We start from the raw sequence: 27,856 nt of genomic DNA, 5'->3' as shown, positions 1-27,856 counted from the left end.
ATTACTTCTTTTTTTTTTTTATCGCTACTGTCTAAATGTTTGACATGGAACATGATAGACTTCAGGGAAAGATTCAAACCTGTTCAGTAAGCTGCCCTTGATCCCTTGGTGCCACAGCCTTTCCCTTTCCGGGCCGTCTCCCTTTGCATGTTCCCACCCATGCCCACAAGCTCCAGAAACTGCATTGGGGGCCTGAGTCCTTCCAGGCTACCACACCACACCCACCCCAAGGCCTGTTTGTCACGTGGACAGGGACATCTTCTCAAGCCAAGAAGCTTATAGAGCATTGCCTGAAATACGTTGCAGAAACAGCTCTGGTCTACCTAAATGGTGACTCTTGGAGGGGCGGTGCAGGGGGGAGGGGAAGTTAAGGTCCTTCTATATGGAAGTCTATCACACAGACATTAAAATTATGTTTGCCAGGGCCGGCCCGGTGGCTCAGGCAGTTGGAGATCCGTGCTCCTAACTCCGAAGGCTGCCGGTTCGATTCCCACATGGGCCAGTGGGCTCTCAACCACAAGGTTGCCGGTTCAACTCCTCGAGTCCCGCAAGGGATGGTGGGCAGCGCCCCCTGCAACTAAGATTGAACCCGGCACCTTGAGCTGAGCTGCCTCCCGGATGGCCCATTTGGTTGGAGTGAATCCTCTCAACCACAAGGTTGCCGGTTCGACTCCTGCAAGGGATGGTGGGCTGCGCCCCCTGCAACTAGCAACGGCCACTGGACCTGGAGCTGAGCTGCGCCCTCCACAACTAAGACTGAAAGGACAACAATTTGAAGCTGAACGGCACCCTCCACAACTAAGATTGAAAGAACAACAACTTGACTTGGAGAAAAAAGTCCTGGAAGTACACACTGTTACCCAATAAAGTCCTGTTCCCCTTCCCCAATAAAATCTTTAAGAAAAAAAATTATGTTTACAACAACTCCGGGAAATGTTTATGCTGAATGAAATGAATAGAGAGAGATGCACAACGTACATAGCGTTTCATCTCAACTTGGTAAAAAGAATACATTGAAAATGCCTGGGAGGAAACACGACAGTGTCAACAGTAGCTGCCTCTGAGTTGTGAGGCTGGTCGGGGGTGGATTGCTCCTTTATTCCTCTGTACATCCTCAAATCCAGACAACGATAATATAATCATAATAAATATAATAGCTAGCCCTTATATGGGGCTTACTAACTGCCAGAGATTATGCTAAACACTTTACATGCATTAACTCACTGTATCTACCCCTCTTTCAGGCAGATACAATCACAAATATTTTACAGATGAAGAAACTGAGACACAGAGAGGTTAAGTTACTTGCCCATGACCACACAGGAAGTGTGGGAGCTGGGCTTCGTCACCTTTAAAATGAAAAAAAAAAGTATTAAAATCATCTTTTGATACGAAGGCTCAAGAATGGAAAGGAACTATAATATTTATTGAATGTACACTGTTGTAGTTATATAAATAAATATAACCTGCCCACTTGCTTTGCTCCTCATTTAAAAGCAAATCACATCAGCTTTTGGTGAGGGGTGGAAGAAAAAGGTAAAGGGGGTATAAATTTATTTAAATTTTTTTGAAAAAAGACTAACGGTGTTACAGACGACTTCACTGAAGGAAGTGGGAAGAAAATTCACCTAAGAACTTTGAAAATGAGTAGAGTCTATAAGACTGCTCCCCCCCAAAAAAAAAGAAACAAAAAAGAACAGTGGCTCCTCATAATAATGACTTAAAGATTTACATAACTTTAGGGTCCAGGAAAACAATAATTATAAGTTTCAAAATAAAAGCAAATCACACACAGGAATCCCCACACATTGCTGCTGGGAACGTAAACCTTCGCAGCCTCTTTGAAAACCATCTGACAGCTTCTTAAACCTAGAGTTATGATATGACCTAGCAATTCCATTCCTAGGTATCTAAGAGAAAAAGTAACACATTTACACAAAAACCTGTACAGGGATGTTCCTAGCAGTGTTATTTGCTATAGCCAAAAGGTGGAAACCCAAATATCCATCGATGGATCAATGGATAGACAAAATGCAGCATATACATATAATGGAATATTATTCAGCCATGAAAAGAAATGAAGCACTGACACACTCTTGACAGCAAAGACGCCAGACACAAAAGACCACACATGGTAGGATTCCCCTCATATAAAATGTCCAGAACAGGCAAATCCAGAGACAGAAAGATTGGTGTTGTCAGGGATGCGGGGAGGAGATAATGGGGTTTCTTTTGGGGTGATAAAAATGTTCTATCATTAGTGATAATGATTGTACAGTTTTATGAATATACTAAAAGCCACTGATTTATACACTTTAAGAGGGTAAATGGTATGATATGCAAATTCTCTCTCAATAAAGCTGCTATTAAACTTTTTTATTTTTTAGAAAAGAATGCAACTCACCCAGAAGAAATTTCCCATGGCTCTGAGGACGCAAGGTGGCCCTGGGGATGGAGGGGTGGATTCACAGTGTATTCACAGAAGGATGCTATTCACCATCCGGCCTTCCCTTCATGAGCCTCCACTTTGTCCCTGGAGCTGGGGATCCCACATGGGCTCAGCAGCTGGGGCTGGCCTTCCATGGCCCCTCAAATTGCTAATGCAAAAATATCAAGCTATCTGTCAACAGAGGAATAGCCTTGGCTGATGAAGTAAACATGTCCCAGGGCACTGGCATTCTGCCTCAGGCACAAACATGCTCTGCGCTCATGGGAAAGTCCTTCCTTCCCCTTCCTGGGCCTTGGAGTCTTCTTTGATAAAGTAGGGGGTTTGGACTCAAGGATCATTAAGTGTCCTTCCAGTTCTAAGATTCTAAAGAGACACTCTGAGATTGGTCCTAAATGCAAAGACAAGAGAAACAATAGTTTCAATCAAGGTTACAGATAAAATATACTTTGTAGCAAAAGCGTAGGAGGACACAAATATTTTAAACAGTGAATACTTTGCATAACAAGAAGTGAAACATAGTATTACTGGATGCATACATTCCAAATAACAGAACCAGCAATCCTTCACAATCTGTGGTTCCGGAAAAATGCAATTTTCTCTCCTACATTAAAAAACATTTAAGTCTAATATCTTTCTTACTTATGTTTCTTACTTATGCAGGGTTTGAAAAAGTCCCCTCAAGCAAAAGGATACACCACCTTGACCCATGGAGGTCACAAGGACAGGTTGATAGAAAGAAATCACTTTAACCTCCACTGGCTCAACACAGAGAGAGATCAGGTGTGGAGATGTGCCCGTAGGCATGAATACCTTGGAAAAGGCATAGTAGTTTCACAAACATTTCATCTACGCTTGGAAAAATAGAGCCCGAGAGGCTGCAAGTGCAAAAGACATTACATTTCAAGCAGAAAAGGACTGGTTAAAAAAACTTTAAAGAGGCACAATCTCTTAAATATACACCTTTCAAGAGAACAATAAAATTGATAAACCTCTACCTACTAGATGGATCAAGGAAAAAATGAGAACGGGCACCAATTACCACTATCACAAAGGAAAGAGAGAACATCACTACAGAACCTACAGACATTTGAAGGGAATGAGGGAATATTATAAAGAATTTATGTCAATTAACTAACTAGACGAAACGTGTCAATTCCTTGAAAAACGTAAATCACCAAAACTGACTCAAGAAGAAATCAACCTCATGGCAGAATTCTCTCTCAGCACAAGATGACAGCCAAGTTTCCCATCCACTGAAAAAGTGAATTCAGGAAAAGGTTACCACCTGGTTTCCTGGTGCAGGTTTTTCAATGTGTGCATGAAGCTGGTTTGTTTTGGCAATGATGTCACTTAGAAGTTTTAGTCACAGTGGCTTTTTAAGGACATATGCTTAATGCTTTCTTTATTGTTTTCTTTTTCCTAACCTCCTATTTTGTCTGAGACTTTGATCTTGCCAGCTGCAGTTTTCCCAACCATGGTGCTCTTTAGGACTCCCATGGCTGGCAAGAAATCACTGTGCACAACGCACAAAAGTAAAACCGGGGGCGTGGTCAAAGGTAAACATCCAATGTTAGCTAATTTTTTCTATCTATCTGGAGAGACAGGACTTAGACAAGTGAGGCAATCAGAAGACAACATGTGACCACCTATAATAAAGTGATAAATTATTCCCAAGTGTGAAAAAGGTGCACACAGACAAGTGTTTAAGACAACCAGGAGAGGGAGAGACTTCAGCTGGCAGCAGTTAAGAGGTGGCTTCCTGGTGTGGGAAAATAGGCAGAAAAGTGGAAGAAAGAGCACGTGTTACGACAGGATGACAGGAACAAGTGTGGTGGTTTCAAGGAATGGTGAGTCGGCTCACGTGTGTAGCACTATGAGTGTGTGTGCAGATAAGTGTACCTGTAACAATGGCTCCTTACCTTTTGGGGGCCACACAACCCTTTTGAAAGTCCGATAAAAGCTATGGGTATGCACCAGATTTTGCATTGAGTTTGGAGGTTAGGAAATGTGGATGTGAGAATGGAGGTACTACACTGAGAATGGTGGGCCTCTGCCAACTCCCTCAACTCCTGACTCTAGAGTGTCCCTCGTGCCCAGGCCTGATCCCAAAGGCGGCCCCTCCTGGTTCATCTCATCACACTAATGGGGTCCAGATGCCTGTGTTTTTGAGGTTCAGTGGGTCATCCTTCCAGAATGATGAAGACTGGAGAGGCAGCTAAATGACAAATAGCAAAAACAACAACAGCCAACGTTTATTGAGCACGTTCTATATACCCAGCCCTGTGAGACACACAGCACAGGAATTCCCACATACAGATGAGGAAACAGGCCCCACACACAGACAAACAGATAAGTAGCCAGGTGGCACATTCCTGCTGTCACCAAATGCCAATGTGGTTTTTCTCAGGGTCAGAAATCATATGAGGCACCATCTGCTTGAATGCCCGCTGCACCTCTCAGATGGATGTGGGTGCCTAGAGAAGGAATGGGGGAGCTCAGGTCCCAGGTGCCGCAAGCTATTTCCACATTGCCCACCCTCCACACTGTCTCCTCTTGGACTCCCGAGGTCATGGGAGATTAAGCAGGAGCTCCTGCTATATGACACAGATGGCTCTGATGGCGGGCTCATGGGTGGGGCTTCCTGAGGGTGAGGGGCCCAGGGCATGTTCATTCCAGGGCCCTGGAGGCCAGGCTGTGAGTAGCGCCTCGATTCCTCACACTCTCCCTCCTTCCTCTGCCCCCAGCAACCACAGCCTGGAGTCTCGACTGCTTGCCAGGCCCTTTCCTAGGGGCTTCAGCTGCTTGGAGTCCCCAGGCAGGAGGTCCTAAGATTGTCCCTGGGAATGGAGGAGGAGCCTGATGCTCAGAGAGGTGACGTGATGTGCCGAGGCCCACACGGGGGGCAGGGAAGGCTGGTGAGGTCTGACTTCAGAATGCCGTAAGTTGAACCACCCCGTCTGCCCATCGAGAGCAGACAGCATGCTCTCCCCAGAGTCCTGGTTTCCCTGTCCACATCAAAGGGTGACAAAGTGCCTACATCACCCCTTTTGTACAGAGGCTGGGAGAGTCAGACGAAATTGAGAGGAGAGGCACTTCAGGATGGGGTAACTCTGGGAAGCAAGGATTTGAGGTCCTTGTTTTACTCTCTTCCCAGAGCAGGAAGGCTGCTATGGTTGCAGGCTTCTCAGCCCAGCGGCAGGTGCCCTGACAGTCCCTAGGACCTTGGTCCAACCTGAAGTGGCCCTTAGCAAGGTGGGAGAGAAGTGGGGGGTTACTGCCTGGCCCTGCTCCTGCCCCTCCCACCAGCCAGAGCCCTTAAGCTGCGCAGTTGCCAGCTTCTGCTGGTGCCTTGTTCTGCCTGATTAAAGCCCCGCTGCCACTGCAGCCAGAATCACGAGGGATCCCATCATGCCCCTGGGGGCCCAGAGTCCTCGGCCAGCCCGTCAGCTGGGTTGCTCCCTGCTACCCTGCACTGAACCTGGAGATGACAGAGGCAAGAGGCACTCAAGGGCGACTCTTCCCTCAATAGCACCAAGCGTGGCTGGGTCGCTGCATCAACTCCAAGTCTGGCCCAATCCAGGCTCTGTGGGACTGACCTTGTTGAGTCACTGCAGAGTCACGCCAAAAGGCCCAGTGGGAAAGACGGGTGCCAACTTTGCTTGTTCACTTGTCAGAGTCTTATTCGCAGGGTAAGATAATGTCCTGCAAGCCCTAAATGCGTGGCAGGGGTCACTGCTATTTCCTTATCATCATCGTCGTCATCGTGCTTACCATTGCATTTTGTGTGTTGCATTGATTTGAAGACCCAGACTGTTTTACCTTTTCACCTCTCTGAAATCAGGATGACCCTTACAATGGGTGGACTGTCGGTTTCATGGGCAGCGTTTCTTCTAGTGTAGGTAAAACAATGATAAGCTTTACAATGGACGGTGCCCAGGATTGGATAAAGAACAGCATTCACACTTTCTGCCTGGCACAAATATGGACCTTAGCTCTGTGCATCACTCCTCTCTCCTCTCTCGTTCCGTAGCATCTAGTGCGTAGCTGGGGCTTAGGGAAACTCTGCTGGATGGACCAACCCATCATCCTCGCTTATGGCCCCTACTTACAGCTCTTGGCAAAGAGGCCCCCTCTCTGTCAATTCCCCCAACAAATGTCTCCTAGGTAACACCCCTCCCCCAGGCTCCCTGCAGAGCCCGGGATTTCCCAGAATGCCCCAGGAAGACAGAGGCAGCTCTCCTCCAGGCCTGGGGAACTGGCCAGGATGACTCGGACCACTGGCAGGCAGCCTGTGCCAGTGTGGAGCCCCCAGAAGCTCCCGGCTGTGGTTCTAGCTGGGGACGAAGCCACCAGGAAGTGGATTTGGCACAAGCTCCAAAAGGCCTACGCACACCAGAGAAGCCAACGAGGGGGACATTTCTCCTGCCACCCGGATACATTCTTTCTACATGTGAAACCTGGGAAGGTCCGCCCAACACACTCACAACAATCTCACCAAATGGTTGGGGAGGGCCAGCAGTTCCAGAGCAGAGTTTGGCGAGAAGTTTCCACAGGGTGTTCCAAGCACGCTCAGCTGGGCTCCCGCAGGCTGCAGGCCAGATGCTGGGCTCCTGGGGGGTCCTCTCTGCGGAGGGCGGGCCAGGACACAGCTCTGGCTGCCTTAACCATCATGACATCAAAATGCAGGCACCCAGAAACTTACCAGGAAGGGGCTTCTCTCAAACCCACCGCCCCAAAGCAGCTGGTGGGGTGGAGCTTTGGGACAAGGGTGGCTCCTACTCCGGACACCGACTGCTGTGTGGCCGTGGGCCAGTCACGTTCCCTCTCTGAACCTCAGGGGCTTTGATTTGCGGATGGGGATACTTCAGATAGAATCAACTTCAAGATATTACCAGAGACAGAAGGCTATAGCATTGTGATGACAGGGCCAATCCATCAGGAAAAAAAAACAATCAGATGGGCAGGAGCCTCCAAAGTCATGAAGCAGAAATTGACCAACTTAAAGGGACAAAAAGACAAATCCAACTGTGGTAGATTTTAACAGCCTTCCACAGCAAATGTGGTACAGGTTTGTGTGTGTGTACATGTAAGAGCACGCACACACGTGTGAGTGTGCACGTGGGGGAGGATGAAAGGGTGTGCGCAGTGCGTGTGCCACGAGGGGGAGTGGGATATAAGAGTGAAAAGGTGTGAACATGTGTGTGAGAGAGAAGGTTAGTGTCTGAGGGTGTAGGGGACATATCAGTGCATAAGGTGAGGAGATGACGTGGGGGGAGCAGCCCTGGAGAACCCCCTGTCCCTCCGATTCACACAGCCTCTAGTAACGCCCTATCGTCTGTGTGCCTTCCTCCTCTGAACCCGCCCTGAAGCCAGCCCGTAAGCCCAAGAGAAAGGCTCTGTTCATCCCTGTCACCTAGCGAGTGACAGGTAACAGGTGAGCATGGTCCAGGTTTCAACCATTCATGGGAAGGAATCAGCAATCAAACCTCGTGGGAGCTCATAACACCAGGCCACCAGCCTCTACACATTTGAAGAGGAAAGAAAACACCAAGTTTCAGGAAGAGAACGAAGGCAGGGGGGTGAGGACGACGAGGCCACCAACCAAGGCTCCTGTTCACACACAGAGCTCAAGACAGTGGAAAGACAAATCCCTGGGGGATGGTCAACACTCTGCCACCCCAGTCTGGACAGGGCCGAGGGCAATGAGTCAAGTGGCCATTTTTTGTGCTCGGCTGGGGAAGAGCAGGTCTTCTGGCAAACCCTCAGCGGCTACATCGGAGGGAAATGTGGGCTTTGTTTCCAGACTGGCATGGCCCACGACCACAAGCCCAGCAAGACGCAGGCCCAGACCGCTGCAGGGGCACCGTGCACCCTGTGCCCACTGGCCTGGCCCCCAGGCCCAGCTTCTTTCTGCAGGCCTAGGCAACCCGTGGTGTCCCGCCACTTGGTCCTCGGTGCAGAAAGCCCTGCCCAGGAGCCCACAGCCCGGTGACACCAGCACACAGCTGCCCTCGGCACATTCCAGCCTCCCTTACTCAGCAGCCCCCGGACGTCACACGATCGCACAAGAGAAAGAACAGTGCGTGGCGATGAGAAAGACCCTCTGGGCACCCAGGGAAAAGGGCACCTAGCCACTCAGGAATCAGGATTAAAGAACTGGCACTGAAGCCAAGTGAAAGGCACATCCTCAGGCTCCTGCGGCCTCCCTGGGCTTGGAATGGCCACCATGCTGTGGGCACCAGAACTTCTCTATGCCCCCTTGGTCCGGCCCTGCCGTGTCTGGGAGTCTGGAAGGCCATGCCTGCCTCCAACCTGCCTCCATCCCTCCAGGGCCAGTCAGAAGCCACACAAGCCTCTTCATCCCTGTTTGCGAATCCCCTCGTCTAGAAGCCAGGAGATGGGGGTTTACGGGTCTGGGAAGGCTTATAAAACACCGCTGCAGTGTGTCAATACCCTGACCCTCCCTCCTGTGAGTCCCTTTCTGGAAGTTGGTGCAGAGGCCCAACGCAGCCTCCTTGTGTGGCTAAACCAGGCAGGGCCAGATGAAGCCAGACCCCTGTCAGTCCCCCATCATGTCCTGTAAGTTCCACTTAACCCCAGGCAGGGGGACAGCCACGGCCCTAGTGTTAGACCACCCTGTTCTCTCACATCCCAGCTCTGCCCTTACTGCTAGTCACTTGATTCAAAACTCTCAGGTTCACGTGGCCTCCTCATCTGAAAAATGGGACTGATGCCACCTAGCCACAGGGCAGCTCACCCCACCCTCCATGGTCAGAGAAGGAAGGGGCAGCCAGGGGGGTTGGTGTCTTACCCAAGGTCACCTAGTTGGCTGGTGGCAGAGTGGAGCCAGTGACTAGACCCACAGGCATCCTGGGGATGGTGGACACTCAGTGAGCAGCTGTGGGAAGGTCAAGAGGGTCAGCAGGACCCACAGGGCGGGGGTGAGCTGACCCTGACGTGGCCCATCTCTCCCCTGCTCTAAGCTTGTGAACCACATATGGTTTTTAAATGTACACTGTAAATACAATCTGAAAAGAACTAACACATTGAACTGGTTCCTATAATACAATCAATTGACAGGGAACATCCAAGCAATACAGTTAGAGAATAAAATAAAGACACGTTTAAAAATATAAATTCTGGAAAGGGAGGCCTTCTCCATAGTCACCACTTATTTAAATCCTACCTATTTACTGAACCCCCATTGATGACTCCTCCAGTCAGCCTCGACGCCCATCCAAACATGGGCTGCCTGCGACCCCAGGCCGGATCCTGACGGGGGCCCTCAGCCCTTTCCCACTGAGCCGACCTTTATCCCCCATGGGGCTACATCTTTGCATCACATCTGGGAGGAGCGCGGGCGCAGGAGCCAGACAGCCTAGTTAGAATCCCAGCTCCTGTACTTCCTAGCTGTGTGACTTTGGGGGGCAACGGACTTCCTCTCTCTGTTCCTCAATTTCCACATCCATAAAATAGGAAAACCTACCTCGTAAAACTGGTGGAAGGTTACAAAAGGTAGTATAGGGGAAGCTCTTAGAACAGCAGCTGGCAGAACAGCAGCTGGCACACAGGGAATGCTATCGACACGGTGTTACTGCCATTGTCCTGTCATCCTCTCCTTAGATCTCACTGTGTCTTCATCGGGGCCAGGTGGGTGGCTAGAACCTAAACGCCCTTCCTTGTCACCAGCTGTGCCCCATAAATGACACTAATTGGTGGGCAGGGCAACATGGCCGCTGGGGGCTCTGATCTTTGAGAGGGTCTCTCTTGGACCCCGAATTCTTCCTCTCCCACTTCACTCTCGCCCCGCAGCCTGCCCGAAGGACACAGTAGGCCTAAGAGGTGGCTGCTCCCGCCCAGTGTCCCAGCATGCCTACCCTGGCTCCACGGAGCCAAATACCAACTGGGACCTTTGTATCATTCATTTGAGGTTGCTGGCACCTCTGGAAGGAAACCCAATCCAGAAATTGATTTCATACAAGGATCCACACCAAACAGGCCAGGCAGCAGAAAACAAAAGCAAGTGGCCGGGGTGGCCCATGCTGGGGCAGGGAACCCGAGAGCTGCTGACCCCGGACCTCAGGGGCCTCCCCCGACTCCCGCCAACAAATAGGTGCAGAAAGACAACATGGTTAGAACTGGACAGCCACACGGAGACAAGGGGCTCAGCGACTCGTCCATCCTCTGCTCCCATTTTACAGAGGGGAAAATCAGACCCAGCCAGGTGGAGGGTCTTACCCAAGGCGGCTGTGAGTGCTGGGGCCAGAATCCGAGGCTTCTGATTCCCGGGGCCGCTACTGGAGCAAAGCAAAGCTTCTAAAGCAAGTGCAACCCGTTCTCAATTCTTAACAGAGCTCCCTGCATCCCAGGGAGGAGCCAAGCAGCCCATTATCGGACACAAATCTGATGCCTTGAGACCTAAAACAGGAGGCACGACTGTGGTCAGTGAAGTGGAACAAGACTTCAAGGAGTCACAAATGGAAGTTTTTAAACCTATGTCATGTTGTTTGCCTGCTTAACCCCACCACCACCACGACCATGAGAAAGCAGAACTCAGAGAATTAAACGGAGTTACCAGATGACCCAGCAATTCCACTCCAGGTGTCCACCCGAGAGAAATAACCACACATGTTCACACAGACGCCTGCACACACATGTCCGCAGCAGCATTATTCACCACAGCCAGAAGCTGGAAACAACCCAGATGTCCATCAACTGAGGAATGATAAACAACATGGAGTCTGTCCATACAGTGGAATATTATTCAGCCATAGAAAGGGGTAAAATATGGACACACTTGCTACCACATGGTTGCACCTTAAAAACACCAGGGTGAAAGCTGCCAGATGCAAAAGACCCATATGATTCCATTTATATGAGAGGCTCAGAATAGGCAAATCCACAGAAACAGAAAGGAGATTATTGGTTGCCAGGGGCTGGGGGTGGGGGATGGGTAAAGATTGCTAATGGAATGGGTACAAGGTTCTTTCAGGAGTGATGGAAGTGTTCTGGCACTAGAGGATGGTGATCGTTGCCTGGCCGCCCTCTGGCCCCTCAGCTTCCCCACTCTTCCATGGTCCCACCTCAGGCCCCTGCCCAGATCCTCCTCACTGCTCACGCGGCAGCCCTCACCCTACCCTTCTCTCCCAGCCACTCCATCACTGCCCCTCCCTGCAAGCAGTCTGCTTCCTGATGCCCAGAACAGTGCCTGGGACAAAGGAGGTGCTTAATAAAGACAGACGGAACACATGAACAGAATCCTTTTAGTGACTGCCATGCCTTCAAGATAAAAAGTCCCAAGCTCCTGGGCTGAACTTACCTCTATCAGCAGTTCTCACTCCAGTGCTGGAATCTTCTGGAAGCTTTAAAATACCAGTGCCACCAGGGCCATCCCTCACAGATTCTGATTTAACAGGTTGGGGTAGGGTCCAGTCATTGGTATTTTTAAATGCAGATTGATTCAAGTAGAATCAAATGCATGTCCAGGGATTCCAAACACTGCCAAACCCTCCTGCCCCATCCTTTCTTCCCACTGCAAGCAGAACTATTTAAGGTTTTTTTGGCAATTATAGTTCCCACGTCTGGGCCTCTGCACATGCTCCTCTGCCAGGAGCACATGACTCTCACGTAGACCTGAGTCCTTTTCAGTCTTTAGGACTCAGTTTAGATGTCACCCCCTCCAGGAAGCCTTCCCTGAACATACCCATTTCCCATCTTCCTGTGGGTTCCCAGCAGACCCCAGCATAGAACTCAACATACTGCATGGCTACAGCCAGGTCCCTTCACCCCCAATTCCCTGCCAGCACCCAAAGGCCGAGCCTACCTGATTTTACACCATGTTCTTAGACTGCCAGGTGCTCCTAGAGCACTTGGTGAACAGTACACATACACGTAAACGTTTGTTGAGCTAAAGGGCAGAATGTGTGCTTACATTTCTTGAGAGCAGCACTGGACAAGTGTAGAAGCTTGAGCAGCGATAGAAGGCAGAACTGCAGCTGCGTCCCTGACACAGGACTGCCAAAATTTCTTTCAAAACGTATACATACTCGTATAATTAGCTGGTGTTACTGAAAAAATAAACCAGCCAAAGTTGCATTAGGTTGTGGGCTTGTTGGTCCTTCTGGTGTAGTGTCACCTGAAAAACGATGATCTGTATGGTTTTTCTTACCCTAACATGTTACCATCTTCCATCAGACAAAATATCATGGTGGTTCGGGGCTCCGGCATCCTATACGGAATTTAAAATCCAGACCTCATGAAATGGGGAGATATCGGACAAAGTGTACAAACTTCTGGTTATAAGATTAACATGTTTAAGAATCTGAGTTACAGCATGGTGATTATAGCTAATAATACTGTATTATATCCTTGAATGTTGCCAAGAGAGTAGATCTTAAATGTTCTCACCATAAAAAAGAAATGGTAGCTAAGAGAGCTAAGGCTATGGTGGTAATCATTTTGCAACATATAAGTGTATCAAATCAACAAGTCCTACACCTTAAATATACAAAATGTCATGTCACTGGTATATATACACAATGGAATACTATTTTGCCATAAAAAAAGATGAAATAGTGCCATTTACGACAACATAGATGGATCTTGAGATTATAATGCTAAGCAAAATAAGTCAGACAAAAAGCAGAGAACCATGTGAATTCACTGATACGCGGGATATAAAACTGAAAACAACAAAAGAACAAGACAAACAAATGAAGAAACAAAAACTCACAGACACAGACACTAGTTTAGTGGTTACCAGAGGGTAAGGAGTGGTGGGGGGTAGTAGATGAGGGTAAGGGGGATCAAATATATGGTGATGGAAGGAGAACTGACTCTGGGTGGTGAACACACAATGTGACATATAGATGATATAATACAGAATTGTACACCTGAAATCTATGTAACTTTACTAACAATTGTCACCAATACATTTTAATTAAAAAAAAAATTATGTCACAATTATACCACAATTAGACCGCAATTACCCCTCAAAGCTGGGGGAAAAAAGTAAAATAAAAAAAACTTAGACCCCAAGTAGACCCCTTCCATTTCCAACTCCACAGAAGGGGCGGCCAATAAATCACTAGATCTTTTCCCAGCAAGTCCAGACACAACCTCAGCATCCTTCTCAACACAGTGCCACCAGTTGGTTAGGCTTCAAGTGGGTAATGCAAACCACCTGTGACCCCTGAAGCCCAGACCTTTCATTTTGACAGATGGGGAAATTGAGCGGTGGCCACCCTGTTAGAAGCTCCTTCCACAACTGCTTCCATCAGTCCCCATTTGGGAAGCCAAGTTCTGAAATGCTCTCCTTGGGGAGCAGAAGTACCATCCCTCTCCACTGTCTCCACGGAAATATGGACCTAGGGCAGAGGATGGACCTGAATTCCAAACATGGGCTCTTCCCCAGCCAAGAAAATGTGCAAACAAGGCAAACTTGCCCTGAACCTACACACCCTCCAAAAACACTCAAAACAGAGTTAACCTCTCAAGGGTGAGATCCAGGAGATGTAAGCAGAAAAGAAGCCAGAAAGCTTTGCAGACTCTGGGCCTCGCCAAAGACAACCACCCCTCCAACTTTACCCCTTCCCTCCCCTGCTTGCAGGGAAGGCTGAGTTTTGAAGACCTTTTGTCTCCACTTCCTCTTTCCCAGTTGTCTCCAATCGCCTCCAGGTTTAGGACAAGGGGCATCTGGAAAGTTTACTTCTCTGAGCAGATGGCTCTCAACCCACCAGGCAAAGCACAGACTTCCCCTCGGAGGAGGTGGCTGGAGCTTGAGAAAGACCCAAAGCCCAGTCACTTCCCAGCTGCTCCCAGGGAGAAGGTGCCAGTGTCAGCCCAGCAGGGAAGCCTCCTCCAGCACTTTCCAGAAGGTTCCCCCATCTGATCAACTGCTTTGCCTAGGTGCCCCACCAGGCTGGACCTGGACAGGAGGGGCTGCCAGGCCCTCCCTGAAGAGCAGGGAGCCATGTGGGTGCAGATAGCCAGGAAACACGGGAAACAGATGTGCGTGCCGGGCCTGACAAGCGAGTGATGACAGACGCTCTCTGCAGGCCTCAGATGTCAGTGCCGAGAAAAGAAAGGCACCGCGGCAACAACACCTGTTCTGGGCTGGGAGGCTGCGCTGGGGGGCTCGGCCAGGCGTCCCCATAGTGAGGGGCCAGGGTGCGGTTAGGTAAACAGCTGCATGCTCCATTACCCAGAAGGCTCCCCGGACAGAGCTGGAAGAGGGAAGGGCAGCCTGCCCGCCAACTGGCTTGCAAGGAAAGCAAATCGATCATGCAGCCGACCCATCTTGGACGGAGCAGGCCGCTCCCAGCATCAGAAAGAGGTCGGGGCTGAAATCTGAACACATGAGTAATGCTGGGGTTAGCAAAGACAAAGGGCAGAGAAATGGGACAGAGAGCCAGCCAGTGGGGGCTTCTTGAGGCCTCTGGTCCTTGCAAATAACTCCTGCCTCTCAGCTGCTTTGGGGTGGGGGCAGGTACGCACAGGGAAAATGATGGCCTATCCCCCCTCCAGGGCACAGCCACCATCAGTGCTGGAAGCCCTAGAGCGGACACAGACAGAGTAGAGGTTGGGGCACAGATTTCAGAACTGGACTGCTGGGTCTAATGCTGGTCTTGTTGTTACCAGCTGAGTGACCTTGGGCAAATTACTTGACCTCTCTAAGTTTGCTTTGTCCTCTGTGAAATGGAGATATGTCACCTCCCTAAACAAAGTTGTGGTGAGGAGTCAGTAAGTGAGAATACAGGTGAAGCATGTGGCACAGCCTGGAACATGGCAAGCATCCTACACAGGCCTCATCATCATCATTATGTCCCCAGTGCCATCTCCAGCAGCCTGTCCAGCCATGCCTCCTAGCTCTGAAGAGAGGGACAACTGTTCCCTACCCTCAGCAGAAAGGTGGGGACCAGGGGCTGCAACATCAAAGTCTGAGGGTGACAAGAAAGCACCCAGTGAGTCATCACCAGTACCTCAGGGAGGGAGAAAGGAATGGATGTATCCTGTACCCCTCTTGCATACCAGCTGCCGATGTCACAAACCTTCCAGAGGATGAGCATCTCCACTGCTCAGTTGCAGCACCTGAGGCTCAGAGAGGGCAAGAATGGCCCAAGGCCACACAGCTAGCTCCCAGCAGAATGAAGGCTGAAGCCAGGTCTGGTCTGAAGCCCAACCCAGGTTCTTTCTGTGGCATCACAGAGCTTCATATGTGATAGAATTCGTTCTCAGGAAAGGGATGGCAGGCTCCTGAAAGAGTGGGCTGCAACCTCCCCTGGCCAGCCTTCACCCAGCTCAGAGACTTGCTGGCTACAGGGCAGGGTGCTCTCCAGGGGGCAAGGAGTCCAGCTGGAGAGAAAAACCACAAGCACACCCAAAGAGAAGGCACCGACGACACTTTCCTTCTTTTTCCTCTCCCCTGCACTCACCCCTCCCTTTCACATTTTCTTTCATACTGTTTAAAGTTGATTCACTAACGAATGAATGCTTAACAGGAAACAGCTGAGGCATTATAGGAGGTGGTATAGATGAGGTTTTGGAACATGCCATCCAAGCTAAGTCGTTCACCTGCACCCAGCTTCCAAGGCCCCATCCACTCCCACCCAAATCCTCAAACCACACACCAAAGAGAGATATAGAATATGTACGTGAGAATCAAGGACTCAAGAGCTGGCATAGGAAAGCGGGGGTGGGGGGTTGTGGCGGGGCTCTGTACCTTCCCAGGTGGCTTGGCTGCTTTACCCCTGACATTCCTGCCTGCAAAATCCCTTCACGTTGCTTCCAGCTCCTGTAACCATGCGCTCTTATTCCCGTGTCCAGCCTGGCACTGGGTCTACCCTCCTCCTGCTTTGTTTACAGCTCTGCAGGAAGTTGTATTCTTTGTTGATTCTTTGTCCCCCTCCCCCTGACACTGAAGGCTCTGTGCTTTCAACCAGATTTTCAGTGTCTGGAATAGCGCCTGGCTCAGAGTAGGCGCTCCATAAATATTTGCTGAATGAGTGGGAGGGAGGAAAGGCAGAGACTGCATTTCTGGTATCTATTGACCCTCAGTCAGGTGCTCTTACAAGTGGGGTCTATGCCTCTCTTTCTCTCATCCAGCCTGAGACCCGCTTTGCTACCTGTACTATGCACAGGCCCAGTGACCTCATCACCCACCGAGATTGCAGCTACGGGCCCGGCCCTGGGTGGATCTCTTCCTGGCCAGTTTCAAGCCTTCTTTCGAGAACTTTTTATTGCTCCCCTAAACCTGACCCCCTTTTCCTGATTTCAAGACTTCCAGTCACCCCAACCTTCCTTCCCCTTCATTCCCCCAACCCCACAGGCACTCCTGCACATCACAGGCTGCACGGCCCCTCCTTGCCTCTGTGCCTTTTCTCCTGCTTTACCCCACTCCATCCAACGGGATAGAACATAGGTGTCAGAAGACCGGGGTTCAAGAACCCCCCCTCTGCCACCTACTGGCTGTGTAATAATCACCACAGTCATCTGACTTCTCTGAGTTTCAGGTTACTCATCTGCAAAATGGGAATCGTGAGTCCTCAAAGGACCGTGGTAAGGACCAAATGAAATAACTTGCTTTAGGAACGGTCTGACATTGAGCCTTCCCAAACTCATGCTGACCCCTTCTGGACAGACACCAGCTTGCATGTGCGTCCACCCCGGGCTACCCTCAGCTCCCACCGCAGCCAGACTGGGAACGGCAGCTTCTTTTGTTTCCTGGAGCTCCTATCAGCGGAGGCCCACAGCTGGCATCTCATCAACCCCGATGAGTGAGCAAATCAACACGAGAAAACTCAGCATAGTTTGGATGTTCTGCAGGAAACACGCCCACAGACAGTACTTTGACTACCCCGGGACGCACTGCTGCCAAGCTTCAAATCCGCACCCTGCATGGAAACTGGAAGCCTTGCAGAGGGTTCACCTACATCCTAGGGAAAACCACCCCAACACGTCAGGTGGACAGCAGGGTCCCCAGAGGTGCCAAGCACTTGACTTTCTGAGCCTTTAAATCTCTGATTGATTTAATTTTCACCATTAAATTAGGTGGGCAATATATATTCCCACTTCTCGGCCAAGGAAATGATCTCAGTGAGGGTAAGAAACGGACTCACAGGCACTCGGTTACGGAGAGAAAGGGCAGGATTGGAACCTGGGTCTGTCCTACTCCTAAACTGCAATTCTTCAGGTTCCCAGCAGCAGGCGCCGCAGATCGGCCACCCACCGCAAAGGAGAGGTGACGTGCTTCTCTGTTTAAAACGAGAGGCTATCACATCAAAGCCTCCAAAGACAGCTCTAAAGTCAGAAGTGACATCAGCAGAGAAGGAGTCCTGGGCAGAGCATGGAGGCATGGGGCTGTCCACGTGAGGGGAGGCGGGCAAATTCAGGGCAGGGTCCACTTCATAGATGTCACCACCACACACATGCACGCACGTGGACACATGGGAGGCAGGACCGGAAACCGTCCAGATAGACGTAACAACCATTCCTGAACAGGCCGGAGACAGCCTTCCCCATTCCCGCGTCCCTCTGCCTGCTCCTTGCCAGTGGCAACTGCTACAGGCGTCTGATTAAAACAAGCCGGTCTGTCTTTGGTGGAAATCAGGATTCACAGCCCCAGTGGCCGTGATGGTGATCGTAACTCACAGATGTCTACTTCCCGGATCCACCGGGGAAGCTCCCGCTTCGGCCTTTGCAAAGCCAGATTTGAAATTAACTGAGCCCCGTCTAGCTCCTTCCCAGCAAGCAGCGTGAAGGCAGGCGTCTTATAAACAGGGCAAGCACCTCCCACCTCCTCGTACACAGCTGACTTGCAGAGAAGAAAGGCTCTTCCCACGGGGAAAGGGGGGCGTGGTCTGTTTAGGCCACTGTCCCTTTGGGCCCCAAACCCCTACGTCTAGAAATCAGTTTCTGTCTGCTGTTAAGCAACCAGAGTCTCAAAGGAAAAGTGTGAGCTTGGGTGGAAAACTCTCGACAAGCTAAGCTGCCAGGGAACTAGAGTGGAGAGGAACTTCCACCTCTGATGTGTTTCAAACCGGGTAAGTGTGGAGACCTTTCGGTGACCTGCGTGGCTGGACTAATTACCAGTGTTATCTGGCGGATGACAGACATGCCCCGAACTTCCTCTGTTTGATAGATTCTGCTGCAAACACACTCAAGTTCAGGCCCATGCCTGCTGTTTTGAGCAGTACCCTATTCTTCCACAAGACTACTCCTGGCCCTCAACTCCTCTGACCTGCTACCTGCCTCAGAGCCCAGCCAGGCCAATACCAAGAGCCAGCCTGGTCACCCAAGGAGGGCACCTTCTGCTGGAACACACCACACAGAATCAGTGCAAACTCCTCCTGGCAGAGGAACAGAAAACATCTCTTCTTTCCCTGCGCGGATTTCAGAGGATAAGAACCGCTGCTTACCTTTATTGCTGCTGCCACCGGGGAGCTCCAGCCCATGGGTCCCGGACGGGTGAGCCCTTGGCCAGCACATACCAGGGTCCCACACTCCACACAGGCGCCGATGATCAGCTGCCGCCCATCATCCACCAGCAGGCTGTGACTCACTCGCAGAGTGTAGAGAAACAAGGGCAGCCGGGCCACCCGCACAGCCTTCAGGCCAAGACACCGCTTCCTCTCCTGCTGGCAGAAGAAGCACACGAATGTGTCCACTTGGTACTGCCGAGACCACGCGCTGACAGCGTGGTGGGTGCTGCGGGCCTCATGCTGCAGCCACTGGCCCAGCAGGTCATGGTAGCAAAGCACACAGGTGGCCACCAGGCCAGTGGAGTCGGCAGGCCGGGCGCGCGGGGCAGGTGGGTAAACAGTGAGAAAGGGGAAGAAGGGTTCTTTCTCACCCAAGCGGCTGGAGGGGTTCACATTGAGCTGGAACTCCTTCCCAGGGCCCAGCTCAGCCCCGCAGATATAGCAGACAGATGCCAAGCTGCCCTGGGCCAACGCGGGCGGCTCGGAAAGAGAAGGGTCTGAGGCAGGGAAGGCCTGGTGGTACCTGCCCAGGAAGCCCTGCACAGAGGTGATGAGCTCCTCGTTCTGGCAAGCCCGGTACAGGGCCCAAACATCCTCCAGGACACTGAAGCACTTGGGGCAGCTTCGGACCTCACAGCGCTTGTTGGGGCCCCGGGCATTGGGGGGACAGGGCAGGAGGCTGAGGAAGGGGAAATGCATGGTGCCCCTAGCGTTGCCATTGAGGATCCTGGAGGCCACTGCCCGGGCGTCCTGGGTGCAGTCCTCCCCACAGAGGTAGCAGGCCTCTGGCAGGGTCCCAACGGGTGCGCCCTCTTCCCTTGGGAGCCTCCTGCCCTTGGAGGCCATGCCAGGGGCGTGGCTATTCAGAGGTACAACGTACAGTCGCTGCAGGACTGGCACGCTGGCCAGCTCAAAGCTTTGCCACTGCTGCATGAGGGAGGAGAAGCAGCAGGGGCACACCAGGGTGCTTCCGCCCTCACTGATGGGCTGTGCCCCCGGGGGCGGGCTGTGCAGCCACAGGAAGGGAAAGAAGGGAGCCTGGGCCAGCTTCTCCTGCTTCTGCACGTGGATCTGGTGCTGTGAGGCCAGGGACAGCGCCGACCCGCAGATGTAGCAGCAAAGGCCCTCTGGCGGTGCAGCCCGGCTCTCCGGGGGAGCCCAGGGAACGCGGCCACCGCCGCCGTTCTCCTTCTCTTTGGGGCCACAGGGGCGCGGGAGAGGCTGCTCTTTGCGGTCCTCTTCCTCACTGGTGATGTTGATGTCACTGTCCTCAGACAGGCAGTAGCCCCCGCAGGACTCTCCCAGCCGCCTGCTCTCAGGAGTCTTGGCAGCCCTGCCTGAAGGGGCTCCTTTCATGCCATCTGCAGGGGCCACTGGGACCGAAGGGCCTTGCCAAGGGTCCTGAATGCCCCTCAGGACACTGGCCCGGGCCTCAGGGACCCAGTGCCTCCCAGCGCCCTTCCTCCTGCGTCTAATGCCAGTCTTGGGCTCCCCGTCCACGTGGAGCTTCGAGGGGACCCCCTCCTCCTCCACGTCCCCTTGCGCGGGGGTCTTGGCGCCCTGTCCTGGAGGGGGTACCGGCGCCGGCCTCCACTCCTGGCAGCGGCCCCCACGAGGCCCCGGGCCCGGGGTGGCCCGCGCTGCTGGAGCCCCGTCCTGGCGGGGACTGGCGGCGTCTCGCGGAGCCGGGTCGGGCTCTGAGAGGGGGTCGGTGTCCGACAGCTCCGACAGCTCCGAATCTCGAGGCTCCCCGGCGGCCGCGCGGGGCCCCGGGCCGCTGCCGCCACCGTCGTCGTCGTCGTCGTCGTCGGCCGCGCCGCCCAGCGCGTAGGCAACGTTCCACTCGCGGGGGGCCCCGGCGCCCCCGCGGCGGCCGCCCGCGCCCGCGTCGCACTGATGGGGCCGCTTAAGCCAGTACATGCGCTTGTCCACCGGCGTGCGGGCGCGCTCGAAGGCGGCCCACTGCTCGCCCAAGAAGCAGCGGCACACGGCGCACACCAGCACGCAGCCGTCGGCCGGGGACAGCTCGCGCGCGCCGGGCGCCGGCTCCTGCTGCTGCAGGAACGGGAAGAAGGGCTGCGTCGGGGCCCCAGCGCCCGCCGCCACCGCCGGCTGCTTCACCTGCAGCTTTAGCTCCTTGCCGCGCCCGATGCCGCCGCCGCAGATGAAGCAAGAGAGCGGCGCGCCGCCGCCGCCCGCCGCCCGCTCGCCCACGGCGGCCATGAGCCGCTGCTTGCGGGAGACCGGCCGCCCGCTCATGGCCGCCCCGCGCCGCCCTCAGCGCCCGCCCGCGCCGCCGCCGCCGCGCCCAACTTGCAGCATGTGTGCGCGCCGCAAAGTTTGGCGGCCCGCGGCCGGCGCGGGCGCGGGAGCTCGGCCGCTCGCAGTGGCGCCCCCCCGCCCCCGGCCCGCCCAGCCCCCGGCGGCGCCGCGCCCAGCCCGCCCGGAACGCAGCGGCGGCGGCGGCGGGCCCCGGGCGGCTGGAGCGGCAGCCGCATGTGCGAGCTCGGCGCCTGCCAAAGCGTTGGGTCATTTAATTGGGGAGGAGGGAGGCGGGGCGGCGGGCGGCGCGGAGGGAGGAGGAGGGCGGGCGGGAGCTGGCGGGCGGGGAATCCCTCCCTCGCGCGCCCTCCCCTCCTCCTCCCCCTTCTCCCCCTCTCCCTACTTCTCCCCCCTCCCTCCCTTCCCCCGCGTCCCAAACTGCGCACAATAGCGCGCCGGCTCCTCTATCTATTTTGTGTCCAGCCGGGAGCCGCGAACGATGATTCATTGCCCCAATTAGGGGCTCTCTCCAGCGCGCCTGGCTCGAGCCATCTGAAGGGTCTCCTCGGGGACCCACAGAAACCCATCAGTGGCTACAGCTGCTCTTTAAGTTAAAGGTCAAGCAGGACGCGGGAGGAGCCAGGTAAGGACGTAGCTGACGATCCCTGAGACCTAGGAGTCCTACGAGGAGCTCAAGAGTGGCAGCCTCAGCCGGGGAGCCGATTTCACTCTCGGTGCTCTGGCCCTATCCTCATTCTAAAGGGGGGACCCAATGAGGGCCATTTACAGCCCTCAGCAGCCCAGAGTTGGGGGCACCTTCTAGGCCCAGTGTTCTAATTTTGGGGACAGAGGGAAGAGGAGCTGTCTCCTTTCTCCTGGAATACAGTAGTGAATGCACCATCCTGGGGACAGAGTCCTCAGCCTGCCACACCCCTCCCCACTGCTGGCCCCGGGGCAGAATGGGTCCTGTGTGTCCAGGGCTGTATGTTCCAGGGCAAGTCACATAACAACTCTCGGGTCTTTTTTCCTCTTGTTAAACAGAAGCTCTGGAAGGGGATTAACTGTTTCCATATATTTATTGTATATGTGAATAGATACATTGTATTTATTTCACACACAGAGGAAAAGCCTTAGCACATGCCAAGGTTCTTTTCTAAGCACTTTATATACATCAAAACAGTTACTCCTGCCAATAACTCTGGGTTAAGTGTGGTGAAAAGCCCATTTTACAGATGACAAAGAAGAGGCACTGAGGGTTGTTATTTTTTAGGAGTAGCAGAGGTGGGATTTAGACCCTGTAAAACCTTGCTAGGCAAGCATCTGGTCTCCATCACCCTTCTGCTGATGGAGACTGTCTATGGCAGGGGACAGGGCCAGGACTCCTTGGTCCTCTCCACTGCTCTGACTCAGGCTGGGAGGCCTTTTCAAATCCAAGCCTTTCTGGGCCTCACATTTCTTATCTGTGAAATGCCACCCCTTCCAGCTTCAAAATTCTGTAAGTCTATGATTTCCAAGCAGATGACAGCTGTCCCAATCTGCCAGCTGGAGCCCAGAGTGAGCCTAGGGACAAAGGTGCCAGGTGGGCCCTTCTGCCCTCTGGGGCACTGACATGTAAATAAAACTAGGCTTCCTCTGGCTTGGAGGAGGGCCATGCATTATAAATAAATGGAACAAGAGGAAAGGGCCACCTCTTTGGAAACCATGGTGGATATTCCAGGGGTCACAGTCCAGGGGTGAACAGGAAAATCATCATCGCCAGAAATGTGAAACTCAGGCCCTCACCCAGACCCAGAAAAAAGCTGTGTCAGCAAAACTGTCCCAAAGGAATGTTGGGGGCAGGGCCAAGAGTTTCCCTGCTTCTGGCATTTTTAATACCTGGTGAGAGGAGGGGGACTGGTTAGGAAAACTTTAAAGGGTGAGATCTGTTTAATTGTGTCGTAGCACAACTAAGTATCAAGCCCCACACAGACTGAGATTGATGGTAAAACAATGTCAGCTTAGACAATGCAGGTCCACTGTGAGGTTCCTCGTGGGTTCCTTAAGGCCTGATGCCTACTGTTCCTTCCACTTTAAATGCCTTTCCAGGCTCTCTTTTCCAAACTGACTCCTCCTCTTATCTTTGTGGTCTTGGCTGTGTCTTCCCCAAGAGACTTCCCTGCCTTCTCCATCTCAAGTAGGTCTCCCCTGTTATTCTCTGTCTCAGCTCACTGGCATAGGAATTTGCTGTTGATTTTATTTATTTTTCTGTCGATTGTTCCCTGTCTGGCTCCCCAGGAGCCTGGGTACTCCCTTCCCCGGGCAGGAACCAGATCTGTCTTGTTCACTGTGTATACCCAGGGCCTGTCCCATCCATCTCTAGCTGAATGAGACCTGGGAAAACCTCTTAGCTCCCTAAGCCTCAGTTTCCTGCTCTGTACAATGGGATTGTGATCCTCACCAGATTTTTTTGTTTGTGTATCAAAGGAGGCAAAGAGAGCGTGATGCTCTGAGCATAAGGCCTGGCATGTTGTAGCTGACTCTTTGTGTGTGTGTGTGTGTGTGTGTGTGTGTTGACCCTTCCTGGCTCTATCCAGTGGTTGAGGTGTTTCTGCTACGGCCTGTCTGCACTCCGAGGTGAGCGGGGCACTGTGACGAGGTCACACAAACAGTCTGAGGGAGGAGAGCCACTGCGGTCAACAAGATAAAAGGAGGGAGGTCGCGTTTTCTTGGCTAAGCTGGAATCATCCAGGAGAACTTCCTGAGTAGGTACCACATGTGTGAAAGCATGTGGATGCATGTGATGCACGTGCTAGTGCCTGTGCATGTGCATGCTTTCAAGTGTGTGTTTTGTGTGTGTGCATGTATGTTTGCATGTGTTGGTATATACCTGCGTGTGGGCATTCATGTGCATATGTACACGTGTGTTCATGCATGTGCTTGTGTGTACATATAAAGTGAGCCAGGAATAGGAGGAGCGAAGCATCCAGCTGGATGGTTTTGTTTTCTTCAATAACCCAGTGACTGCGGAAAGTCTCCTGGCTCACGTCTCAGGAGCCAGGAAGCAGGCAGGCACAGATCAGGGAAGGGGGAAGGCAGGTTACAATTTTTGGTCATCTGTGCGTGGATGACCTTGGGATGGGCCTCTGACACATCGTGACATACCAGATTGACAGCACAGCTCTGCCCTTTACTACCTGTGTGGCCTTGGCCTGCTACTTCACCTCTCTGAGTCTCAGTTTCCCCATCTGTAAAACAGGGACAACAATACAGTGTAGCCCACGGAGTGGGGAGGGGGATGAAGTGAGGTAACCCAGGTGAAGCACATCCTCTGGACCGGTGTAGTCGTGTTGGCACATCGGTGGAATGTTAGTCACACATAGGGACCTGTGACTGACAGATGCAAACTTGCCAAAACTTTGCAACGAGTCCATGAGGTAGGTTCTGTTATATCCCCCGTTTACAGGTCAGGAGACAGAGGCACAGAGAAGGGAAGGCCCGAGGTTATGCAGCTTTGGTGGCTGGACCCAGGCAGTGTGTCTACATAACTCCCTGGCTTTGTTAGCCATTAAGGTTAGCTTTGTTCTGAGATGCCAGCTCGTCAGGGCAGGAAGGGCCTACAGAGTCTCGTCCTCCCTCTCCTCACGTGTCCCCAATTTCACAGGTAAGGAAACTGAGGCCCTGACAGGTTCACATCCGGACACAAAACTGGTCAAGTATGTGCCGGAAGATGAGGAGAAATGTCAAGGCTCATTTGTATTAACGTCATGTACAAAGTAGACTCAAAGTATCTATTTCTAAGGGGAAGTGTGAAAGGCTCAATCAGCAATGAGCTACCAAAACATCTCAGAGCCACAGCCTTCCTACCCCAGCCGAGCCATCTCCTTGCTTCTCTTTGAGCCTCACTGCCCTTCCTGCAGCTCCCTCCAGCCCATGCACCGTGCCACCTCAGCGCTCTGCCCCTCTCTTCCCAGGAGGTGAGCGTAGTGGACCTGAAACGCGGCGACAGATGCTCACAGGCAGACCCAGCCTTGGGAACGGGGAGGAAACACCCCTCTTGGTTCTGCAGACCAGAGGCTGCCAACATGGAGCATCTGGGCACCTCGCAAATTTGAAACTTCTTGCTGGGTTGTCCTAGCCCAAAAACCACAGGAATCAGCCCTCACCCCGTCGGGAGAGTTAGTTTCCAGGCTCCAAGCACATAGCACAGGTGATGGTGTGTATCTGTCACTAGGCCTGCCTCTCCGACTAGGGCAGAGTCTGGGTGGCTTTCCTTGTCCTGTCCCAGTGTCACAAGGCTGGCGATACAGTAGGGGCCCAATCCATGTTTGAACCTGGGATGCCAGACTGTATCCCAAACCTTCCAAGTTCCAGAATCACCCAGCCTTCCACTGCTCTGTCTTCTAGTCTCATTCTTCCCCAGTGCCAGCAATGCAGAGCAAAGTCTCCCATGTGCCTTTAGCTTTTCCGGACCCCATAGCCCCACTTCCCTTCTCACTGGGGCCTTTGCCCGTTTCCTTCTCCTCCTACACTGCGCATGCGCTTCTGGCAACCCTCCCAGGACCCATTTACCTTCCTAGGCTGGTCCATCCTTCCTCTTTTAGAGGCTACGTATGCTGTGTGTTTGGCCTCTAGCTCACTGGGGACCAGAAAAACAAAATTTATCATCTGACTGCCCTATTTTTTCTTTCTTTCTTTTTTTTTTTTTTGCCTACGAATGAAGCAAGTATTTTTCTGTGCTATCCTCAGAAAGAGCTTCAAACATGGCAGGCCACCAGCAAAAGTATGTCCTCCTTTTTAGAGGAAGGAATGCAACCCTTAACAATAAAATTAAATTAAAAAATCCTGGGATTTATGGAGACCTTGGGTTTATGAACCGTTGCACATCTGTTAGGTCTTATGACGTAGCAAAGCGGGAACCACCGTTTCCATGTGAGAGACGGGGAAACTGAGGCGCAAGGGTACAGGTCCTGGGACCCAGATAAGCTCCCAGCTGCTGGCACTGGTGAAGTCGCCTTGCCTTTTGTATGTGTAAACTGTGCTAATTCGTTCAATGTAAACATTAAAAAATATGCAGGTTTGGTGACTCTATCTTAACATCCCTTCTGTTTTCAAATACAGTAGCCTTGGAGAGTGGAAGCAGAGGGACCACTTTCCATCTTGGGGGCCTAAGACGAACGAGGCAGAAGTATTTTGTAAGCTGCAAAGTGCTTTCTTAAAATAAAAATAAAAATCACTGCCTGCATTACACAGTTAAGAGTACAGGGTACAGATTCAAAGAGCAGAATCGGGTGCCCCTAAAAACTTGCCTGGCTCCCATTAACCTGGAAAACGAATCCAGAAGCAAACAGCCCCGTCTCCCCCTCCGGGAGACACCATTCCTCCAACCTTCTCCATCTTGAAATCCCAGGCTACGGCCATGAACTTCGGGGCCTCGTAAAACTCCTTTGATAAATGATCGCCAGGGTGGACCTGCCACTGGGGATGATGGGACAAACACTCCACATAAATCTTGAGTGTACTCAAAGACTCCCTTGCTGCTGGCTTCTCACCAGACCCCTGATTTGCAGCACAAAATCCACAGCAATTATTTATGTGGTTAGTTCCCAGGCTTCTGAGCCAGGGAGGTTTCTAGAGAAGGTAGGGCATGGGCGGATGGGGGAAGGGTGGAACAAAAGTCGAAGGTGCGACTTGGGGCTGCCTTACGGGTGCTGGGCAGGCCCTGGGCCCTCAATACAAATCAGTCATGGCCTCCCGCGTGTAATGATAGCAGCTAATGTTTACTGGATGCTGACTGCATGCCAGGTGCTATGTTCAGAGCTTACCTCATCATCTAGTTTAGAGACCTCATGACAGCCTGACAAATAGGCATGACGGTTACCTGATTTTACCGATGGGGACACTGAGGCTTGGAATGTTGAACACACGTCCCCAAGTCACAGAGCCGGGAAGTGGTAGAGTTGTATTCAAACCCAAGAGCCTGGCTCTCATGTGCACTGCCGTGTGCCCAGCTCCTGGCCTGCCAGGCAGCCTCCCCTGATCCTTTGCAATAAAGCATCCTTGTCCCTGGCTGGTCCTGCCCGGGAGGTTAATGGTCAGGGCTTGCTGAACGCCTTTGAGTCCGGCCGAGGACTCCACCAGGGGCCCCGCCCCAGCCCTGGCTCCCCTGACTCTCAGCAGCCAAGCTCTCAGGCCCTGGAATACTCAGTGGGCTGCCGCAGCTCCTCTGCACTGGCTAGCAGGGGGGCTGGGAAGTCAGCACCAACAGATTCTTTCCAGCTGTTGCTCTGAGTCACTGCAGGATATTCCAAAGCCTGACCGCCAGCCCGCCTGCCCTGGTCTTTTATTTCTGCGGTTAGTTGGTGCTGGACTCATTGATGGGGATGTAAACGGGGCCCGAAGCATGTATCCAACACTAAACTGGGATATTATTTCTTAAAAACCTTTTGTTGAAGTGTGACCTCCATACAGAAAAGTGTGCGTCATCGTATGGGTACAGCTTGTGGAATTTCCATAAATCAAGCACATCTGTGTAACCGGCACCCAGAAATCAGTCCTGTCCAGCCTCCCAGAAGCACACCCCGCCCCCCGCGGCGTCCCGCTTCCAGGCACCTACCCCCCACCAAGGCTTATGACTTTCAGCCAGAACTCCAGGCGTCCTGACTTCTAACACCAAACTTTTTTTATTTTT

The 27,856-nt window shown here is 52.4% G+C and overlaps 1 protein-coding gene and 1 long non-coding RNA gene across 5 annotated transcripts in view; one reads left to right on the top strand and one right to left on the bottom strand.

Moving 5' to 3' along the window:
- The window catches only part of GSE1 (Gse1 coiled-coil protein), a 417,816-nt gene extending 396,650 nt beyond the window's left edge, over positions 1 to 21,166 (bottom strand). For 2 of the 4 annotated variants that reach the window (XM_033128281.1, XM_033128279.1), the window contains exon 1: positions 18,865 to 20,745. In XM_033128281.1, the coding sequence (XP_032984172.1) occupies positions 18,865 to 20,283 (1,419 nt within the window). In that variant the 5' untranslated portion in view covers positions 20,284 to 20,745. Of the gene's footprint in view, positions 1 to 18,864 lie in introns of all 4 variants that reach the window. The other 2 variants (XM_033128278.1, XM_033128280.1) reach the window with 2 other exon arrangements.
- A 461-nt stretch (positions 21,167 to 21,627) lies between these two features.
- Positions 21,628 to 27,576, top strand: LOC117034896 (uncharacterized). Its single transcript, XR_004425146.1, has 3 exons — positions 21,628 to 21,832; positions 23,763 to 23,930; positions 25,140 to 27,576. It is a non-coding gene; the product is annotated as an uncharacterized LOC117034896 (long non-coding RNA).
- The last annotated feature ends 280 nt before the right edge of the window (positions 27,577 to 27,856 follow it).

This window comes from Rhinolophus ferrumequinum, chromosome 15 (assembly GCF_004115265.2).
Source record: "Rhinolophus ferrumequinum isolate MPI-CBG mRhiFer1 chromosome 15, mRhiFer1_v1.p, whole genome shotgun sequence".
Taxonomy (NCBI): Eukaryota; Metazoa; Chordata; class Mammalia; order Chiroptera; family Rhinolophidae; genus Rhinolophus; species Rhinolophus ferrumequinum.
This window is presented reverse-complemented; position numbering and strand designations above follow the sequence as displayed.